The 8,935-nt window shown below is 35.6% G+C and overlaps 1 protein-coding gene across 4 annotated transcripts in view; it reads left to right on the top strand.

Moving 5' to 3' along the window:
• Nucleotides 1-8,935, top strand: part of LOC106867789 (nuclear pore complex protein Nup98-Nup96) — a 114,383-nt gene that overhangs the window by 17,019 nt on the left and 88,429 nt on the right. For all 4 annotated transcript variants that reach the window (XM_052973670.1, XM_052973671.1, XM_052973668.1 and 1 more), the window contains exons 2-3: nt 2,986-3,036; nt 6,861-6,893. In XM_052973670.1, the coding sequence (XP_052829630.1) occupies nt 2,997-3,036; nt 6,861-6,893 (73 nt within the window). In that variant the 5' untranslated portion in view covers nt 2,986-2,996. The remainder of the gene's footprint in view (nt 1-2,985; nt 3,037-6,860; nt 6,894-8,935) is intronic.

Raw genomic sequence — 8,935 nt, 5'->3', positions numbered from 1 at the left:
TATATAATGTATATATATATGTATATATATATATATATATATAATGTATATATATATGTATATATATATATATATATATATATATATATATATAATTTATGTGTGTGTATGTATATGTGTGTGTGTGTATGTATATATATATACTCTTTACTCTTTTACTTGATTTGATTTTCATTTGATCTAGTTTCGGCTCATGAGCTGTGGCCATGCTGGGGCACCGCCATTTGGTGTTACTACATAGTTTTACTTCACTAATGCTTTTTAGGAATTGACATTTGGTGCGTGAGCGAGTTTGATACCGCTGCCCTCATCTGCACCTCCTGTCCTGAAGTTGGCTCATCTGGGACACTTAACAGTAAGAGGTCCAGTTTCATCCACCCCATGCAGGCCTTTGAGGTCCTTCAGGAGGATATTGAAGAGCTGTGGTCCTCTGAAGCCCGGGGTCTTGCAGTACCTTGTCCTATATCTTGATGGCAAATTCGGAGTCCCTGGCACTATGCAGTGGTGCCAAGTTCTAGTATTTGTGTAACTCTCGATTCCAAAGTTTGGGACAAGTCCCTCCAGAATCTTCCGGATGTATATTATGGCATATCTTTCTCGTCTACGCTCTAAGGAATAGAGTCTTAATCTCTTGAGTCTTTCCCAATAGCTTAAATGCTGCATAGAGGCTATCTTCTTTGTGTAATTTTGTTGGATTGCCTCAAGTTCTGTGATTAATTTGATACTGGTTGGTGACCATAGCTGAGAGCAATAGTCAAGTGGCTTAGGACAAGTGTCTTCTAGAGGACCATCATTGTTTCCTGATCTCTTGTTCTAAAAGTTCTAAGAATCCATCCGGTCAGCTGCCTGCATTTCATTGCCAATTTAGCAACATGAACATGAAAGGATGCATTATTACTCATGTAAATGCCCAGGTCTCGCACTGACTGTGCCTCTGGGATTGCAATTCCTCCAGGTGCAGTGTATTTAATTGGTATTAAACTTCATGCTTTTCTTTTCAGTCCACTTGTATATTTCATCCAGCTCGCATTGCAGGTGCATAGTGTCTTCAGGGTTCTGTATTACCTGTGAGACTTTTGTATCATCTGCATAACTTGTGATTGTTGATCTCTGTGTGGCTGAGGGCATGTCTCGGAGGGCCATTATGAACAGTAGTAGTCCCAAAACAGTGCCTTGCGGAACACTGCTCACTATTGGCTACTGCCACCTGACTTCTATCCTTCAGAAAGTTATGAAGCCATTCTCCTAATTTTCCAAGTATGCTGAGATCACTCAGTTTGTGACATATCATTCCATGATTGATTTTATCAAAGGCCTTTGCAAAGTCGAGATATATCACTTCTACATTTGAGTGGTTGAGCAGTTATTTCAGCACCCAGTCATAGTGTTGTAAGAGCTGAGTCAGGCAGCTTCTTCCTGGTTGGAAACAATGTTGGGTGTCAGTCAGCAAGTCATTTTCTTCAAGGCCATCTGACATTGGGCAGATTGAAGTCTCCCATAAGAAGTACACTTATGTGTTCTAATGTGACTAGAACTTCTATTTTTGTAAGGCAATCTTCAAACTTGCCTACATGATTCGGAGCATCTGGAGGGCAATATGTAGCACATATAACTACATTGAGTTGTCTTATATGTACAATTAACATGTCACATACTGAATTTGAGTGTGACAAAAGGACCTGGAGTGTGAAGTCTTTGCAGATGTACATAGCAACTTCACCATGACTTCTTTCTTTCCTGTCAGTCCATAATACAACATACTGTGGTATGTGTATTTCTGCATTTCCTATATCTGGTTTCAGGTGTGTTTCCGTAAGTGCTATGCATAAGGGTTGATTGCATACACCAAGGTCTCCCAGGAAAGGAATTTTTATCATGTTACTAAGTGTTAACCGTCCTCTGATGTTCAGTAAAAGCACCAATGTGATGTGTGTTGTTGCCAGTAGTGCCCACCTTGGGTCTATTTGCTGTGGTGGTCTTGTGTATGAATAGCTTGTGAAAGCTCTACAAGTAGAGGTATGCTGTCAGCCATGAATACAGTGATGAATTTAGTATGTCAAAGCAGATGGTAGAGCTTGGTGTAGTCTTCTGACATGCCAGCTGTTCTCAAGCTATCTAACTCACACCAGCATGGAAGGAGGATAACTGTCTTGCAGTGTGGAACATTTAATGCTTCTGATTCTCATGCTTTAGAACATTGGCAATCTTCTTCGTTTCTTATCCTCTAGCTAAAAATACTTGTTGACTAGCTTCTCATGTAGCTACTTAGTATAGTTCTCTGCTATATCCACTCTTCCAAACCTGCAGAGCCTGTTTTTTCATTCTTATGATACTGTCTACTTCACTATTTCCATAACCATGTGACATTAGTTCTGGTTGGGACTTTGCATCAGCCACAAATTTAGTCTGCAGCTCAAGTAAGCTCTTCTATAGGATATTCCGGTTGTCCTCTATGTTATATGTCTCCATCTCATCAAATGCTTCAGCTAGTTCTCTTTAAGTTTCTGACAGTTCACCGAATTTTGAAGCTTCTGTAACTTTTTTTCCAGATTGGCTTGTGTCTCCAAGTCCTTTTAGCTCAAAATCAAAATATTAACTACTAACCTATGTTAGTCACTCATGAAGGATTTTGCATTCACAAGCATCTATTTATTCTGTTTTCCGATGTGAATGTAATCAATCTGGATTGTATGCCTACTTGACTGAGAGGTGACTGGCTGGTTTCTTGAAGTTATAGTTACCAATCATCAGGTATTTGCAAGGCAGAACTCCAACAGCCTTGTTTCACCATCATGTTGAAGACCAAGCCATTGCCTCCATGGAATCTGTCGAGTTGTTGCCCATTTTGTCCATTGAAGTAATCTGGAAGGGGAGCAACTTCATATCTTCCAATATATTTGCAGTAGATAGCTTAGTTATGCTTTTAAAGTGTTCATTTAAAAATTTTATATTACAGTTAACTAATTTGTGTTTTATCTTTTACAGAAAATCTCCAGATGTTTACAAAGCTAAGTGGCTTCGGGTTTGGTGATTCATGTGAGTACTGTTTTTATATCACATTTCTTTTTGGAAAGTTTACTTAACTGTTGGTAAGCAGTGAACAAGTTTAGATTTAAAGGGATTTTTATAAGAGCAGTAGGCAATATAAAAGCAGAAAATTCTTACAACTAGTCCCACCCATGCTAGCATAGAAAAGGGACACTAAAAGATGATAATGGGAACTGGATCACAAATTTGCTCATTTAGAGCTTGCTCAAATTATTAGAGATTGGAGATGATGTTTTTTAAAATTCACCCCAGGAAAAAGTTTGAAGGAGAGTAGCCAAACTATGGTTGAATTTTATAATGAATCAATTTCTCAGAATTTAGTTATGAAAAGATATTGTTAGAACTGTTAAGGTGTTTTGAAGATAATTGTATTCATTTAGGAATAAGAAAGGCTAAAAAAAAAATTAGCTTGGTAAAACCTGGAAGGAAGGTGGTATTAGGAACAATATCAAATGACTTGAAGAGCAACTAGGTGATAAAGATACTTGGCTAAGGGTGAGGAAGAGATTTGCACATGTTCTGTAATGTGATAATCATAGGTGTGAAATGATCATGATTACTAGACAATGTGTGAGAAAAAACTGAGGCATCACTGGGAATGATAATGAGAATGATGAAAGAAAAAACTGAGTCATCATTGGGAATGATAGTGAGAATGATGAAAGCACACTTGCCATCAAAAAAAGCAGGGTGATTTGAAAACCATGCAGTAAGGAAAGTTTGGTGCCACTGTATGGAAGAGATTTGTTTGTTTTTTATATACAAACATGGATCCCTGAGTGAACACTGAAGTTGCAAGGATGCAAAAAGCCAATCTTTCTTCTGTTCAAGTTTGAAAAGAGTATTCCAAATACAAATTTATTGTGGGCTTGACTGATCAAATTAGAAGGAAATATTCCTCAAGGAGGAGAGCAAAGGAATGATGGAAATATCTCTTCTGGTTCCTGTTTGACACTGCCATTTCTGAAGTATTCATGTGTGAGTCTGAATCATCAACTAGTAACATGTTGGAGCATGGAGAGAAAACAAACCCATTTGGAAATTTGTGAAAAGCTAACTATCCAGCTAATTGGTGGTTTCCATGGGTACAGAAAAATAAAAACCCTTGGAGGAGTTATGTAATTTGAAACAGATTTGTTATTGCCTTATTTACGCTGGCAGAAGTCATGGGATCTTAACCACACTGATCTTCCTTGGCGAACATTCTAGAAGCTTCCAAGAAATTGGAGTCAGGTCCCTTTTAGTAATCCCATTGAACCATGGAATGTTCTAGAAGGTCTTTTTAGTTGCCAGTAGGAGCCAGCAGTCTTTGGGCTATATATTCAATAGCTGTGGAATTTTGATCTCTCTTTGATCGCTGGATTTCATGCTAGACACTTCTGTGTGTTCAGAACACATAAATTTTGCTACACATGGTCTAAGGAATCAAAATGCCTTAGAGAAGCAACTGGGTACCTCACAACTATTTAAGTTACACATCAGGTGCACAACTTCCTTTTACAAGAGAAGTAAACCAAAGTGAGGTACAAAATTCTCTTGTACATTTTAATTTACTTTCTACAGATGGAATGTGACACTGCAAGATAGTATGTACACATTCTTTATTTATGTACTGCTTCAGCCAAAGCATCTTATTGGTGAATTTTTACCTGGTTCTGAATTAATATTAAATTAATTGTGAAGTTCAAGAATGGCTCTTACATTTATTCCAATCAAGAATGCATTTTATCTTTCGTAATATGAGGATTTTTGTTTCTTAATTAACCTCTTGTTCCAGCAGTAACAAGGCCAAGTTACAACTTTAACTCTTATTACGGTGGCCAGCCACCATTGTTACAGTGGTGAACCCAACTCAGAATACGCATTCTTTCTCATTTTTCAACTTCAGACACGTTTTCTTCATGGTTTAACACTTGTTAACAACTTCTAATGGTGACCTTACACATTTTTCTATATGAGAAATTTTTACCGAAATTTTTGGATTCTGGAGAACTCTTTACTGCCTGGAATACGACTCTGTACAATTATACCACATGCTATTTTCCATCTCTTTCTGCTAACATGGCAACCATACATTCTTCTAACATTTTCGGTCTACTGGTTCAAGTTGGCATCATGTAATCTTCCTTCGTTGCTTGAAACTTTCCTCAGGATCATTTATACATATTTTTTATACTTGGGTACGATTTCATGTTTCTCTTTCATCCTTGTCTTTGTCTCATATTCTTGCTTGAAGACGCCATCCTGGTTATCCGCTGCAGTTCACGGAGTTTTCTACCCCATCACACTTTCTGGATTTTGGTTTTGAGCAGCTTGTATTTCTTCTGCATGTGTGTTCCATTTTTTTCCCTTCAGAAGATGAGTCATACTGTGCTTCCCCACTATCATGATGCTCATATGTGGTTCGTCCAACTCAAGTCCTACTCTATGGCAAACTACATTCAGTCGGCTCAACAACAACTACACATTGTGATTAGTGGCATCCCTTCTGCTCTTGCACTGGTGTTTTTCATTTGCCAGATCATTTTAAAAGAGGAAAATTTCGATAGTACACAGGCAAAAGGCATGTGTACTTAGGTTACAAACAGTGCAAAGTTCCTTTGAATATTTGATCATGATTGTTTTGAGAAGTATCATGGGAGGCTTTTTTCTTAAAGTGTGCAAAATAGGTTAACATCATTTTTCAACTCAAACTTTTATTGGAAAGAAAAAACAAAAAAACAGGGTTGTTCACTGCATGTGCTTTACAAGTACATATACATTACATTTGAAACATTTTAAAAGACATTCTATCAGGTTAGTAACTATGTTGTATGCATGCAAAGAAATCAACAATAACTTAGAAAAATAAACTTGTTATTTAACTTTTAAGTTAATTTTCATTCAGCACCTGATTTTATGTTACATCCATGATAATGCTCTGGTATACAGTTACACAGTGATGAGTGTAACAGTATCATCATAAACCGCTGCAAAGGCAAGGAGATGCCTAATTGAGAAGCATATTTAAGTGGAATCAAACTAAAGGATCAGGTTATGAAGATGAAGAGAATCATAGGACAGAGTAGACCTAGATGAGATGCAGTTTGACTTCAGGCTCAGAAGAGTTACCATAGATTCAATCTCCCTAGTAAGGCAACTGCAGAAAAAATATTTGGTTAAGGAAAAATAGTATTCTTGACTTCATTTGATTTGGAGAAGGTGTTCAACAGGTTTTAGTAATTTGGTGGTTGCTGAGAAAACTACGTATAAATAAATGGCTTGTGAGACTTGTGCAAAGATGCAGTAAATAAAAAGGGAGTTGACAATTTCAGTAATGAATTCAGTGTGAAGATAGGAGTTCAACATTCAATCTTCAGTTCTGCTCCTGTTCCTCAAAGTTCTGTAGGCAATCACAGGAGTTTAAGGCTTGTTTCCCATGGTAACTCATATGCAAATTACTCAACCACACATTATCTCTCTCTCATTCTTCCTCTGTCTACTGTATCATGATTCTCCCTCTATTCACCACTTGCTTGTTTTTCTGTGATTTTACACACAAATAAAATTTCCGTGATATTTCTTAGTAATTTAATGTCTAAAATCTGCTGTTATTTCCTGCTGGTATACAATATGACTACAGATGAAAACGTATTTAGAATTATAGTGATATTTCTTAATCATTTTTATTACATTCATTTTTAATTAATTTTCTCATGCACACATTTAATATGGCAACATTAGCTATATCTAACAAGCAAATAAATTTTGAATTTTATCAAATTGAATAATTAAATATGTTATTTTTCTTTCTTGCTTTCTTTTTACTTCAGCAAATTTTGGAAATACCACGGCTTTTGCTCAGAGTAAGTATTCAATATTTAGCAAATATATTTGATATACACTTTTACACTTTTAACATACCTCAATCATTGGACTATAGCCATGCAGAGACACTGTCTTCAAAACTTTATAGTGGATCATATTGATCTCAGCACTTATTTTAACTTTGCTATTCATCTTATTGATTAAAAATGCCTGCAATGCTTCTGTGTTCACACATAGAAGCTTCCACAGTTTCCATTTAGCAATTTTATTCACAAAGCATTGATCATCTGAAGCTATAGTAAAAAACACTTGCACAAGATGCTGCACATTGGAACTGAACCCAAGATCACGTTTGTGAAGTGAACTTTTTAACTACATTGCTATGCCTTTATTATTTGATATGGTATATCTTGATATTATAACATTATACCTATAAGCACTCAAAATCTAATATTTTATATTTTGCAAGAGTTTAATGTGTGTTCTCGGAATATGATCTTGTGCAAGTAAGATATTTGTCCATGAAACGTAACTAAAAACTGTGATCACGAAAGAAGGATTAGAAAAATTCTAGCTAAATTCTTATGTCATTTTTTTTCTTTTATCTTTGAAGCTGCTACACCTGACATAAAATATTAACCTTTTGTATAATCATTATTAATATTGAACCAATAATGAAATTAGGTATCATGAATTCTTGAAAATATTAAATATTTCTACTGTACTTTTTCTTGGAGAGTATCCAGAAAGAAACATTTTGATACTTCATTTGTGAAATTTGGATAAATATTTAAGGAAATATTTGAATGGTCAGTGAAATGGTTGAAATTTTGCCTAATTTGTGTAAAAGCTATATTTGCAATGTCATATCTTTGAAACAGGTGATAATCAGTTTTAAATTATGCAAATTAATGGTGACCATGGTATAGTAGTTGCCTAATTTTTTTTCAGATTCTTAGAAAGCAAACTTTTTGTTTGGCAATATTTTAAATATTTATGTGAAGCCTATTTTGTTACGTGTACCAAATGGTTGATTTTTACAGTGTTTTCAGACCTAGCTAAATCCAAAACTACAAGCCACAGGAGCTTGAGTTTTGACACTTTTGTAATAGGTATGGAGGTAAATGTCATGAAATTTGGGACATGACAGCATTTCCATAAGATTTTTATTAGGCTATTAAAAATGGCTATAAATTGCAAAATTTTTTATGAAGACGCCCACATATGTTGGATTTTCTCCATTTTTATAGGGATTTCCCCTCATTTTTGTTTTTTGTCACAGCCTTTGAAATGATGTCGAAGGGGTGATACACAGTTTGACCATGCAAAAACCCATTTTTTAGTACACCATTTTCATGACAAAATACCTATCTTACTTGGAAAATTATCAATTGAAAATTCTTTATGTCAACTTCATTCTCATATACTTTTAATCAAAATCTGACACTTACCTATCTCAGATGTCAGGATCCCGCAAACACCCTGGGATTTTCATCGACTCACAGATTTTACACCCCCCCTTTTTTTTTATGACTACTTGATCTAGTTCAGTGCACTTGAGCACTATAACTGAAGTTGTGTTGGTAATCATACATGAAGGTAGAGGAATTTCTTAGATTTATTTGATACTAGCTGATGTACCTGGTAATTCCTGGAAAAGCGGGGTTTATCCCTTGGTTCCATTCTCATAATTGTTTTGTTAATCCAATAGCAACAATACAAAGTATGTAGCTTTTGAAACAGGTTTTGTGCATTACAGAGAATACCGAACTGTCTTACACAGGATCTTGTTTTTAGGAATTCCCAATAAGTTATAAATACCCAAATTGTGAAGTCAGTTATGTAATAACATGAAATTAGTTACCTGATAGTAAGAATTCAAATAAAGTGGCCCCGAAAGGGGCTTTAATGTGTTCCAAGAGTATATATAACTTAGGAGGAAATATTATTAACTAGCAGAGCCACCCAGCGTTGCCCGGGAATGAAATTGTTGCTTATTGGTACTTGGAAACTTTTACGAAAATTAAAATGGGGATTAAATGAAAAAAATTATTTACTTGAATATCCTCACAAGAGTAAT

This window comes from Octopus bimaculoides, chromosome 16 (genome assembly GCF_001194135.2).
Source record: "Octopus bimaculoides isolate UCB-OBI-ISO-001 chromosome 16, ASM119413v2, whole genome shotgun sequence".
Lineage (NCBI taxonomy): Eukaryota > Metazoa > Mollusca > Cephalopoda > Octopoda > Octopodidae > Octopus > Octopus bimaculoides.
Note: the sequence above shows the minus strand (reverse complement) of the source record. Positions and strands in the feature narration are given on the sequence as shown.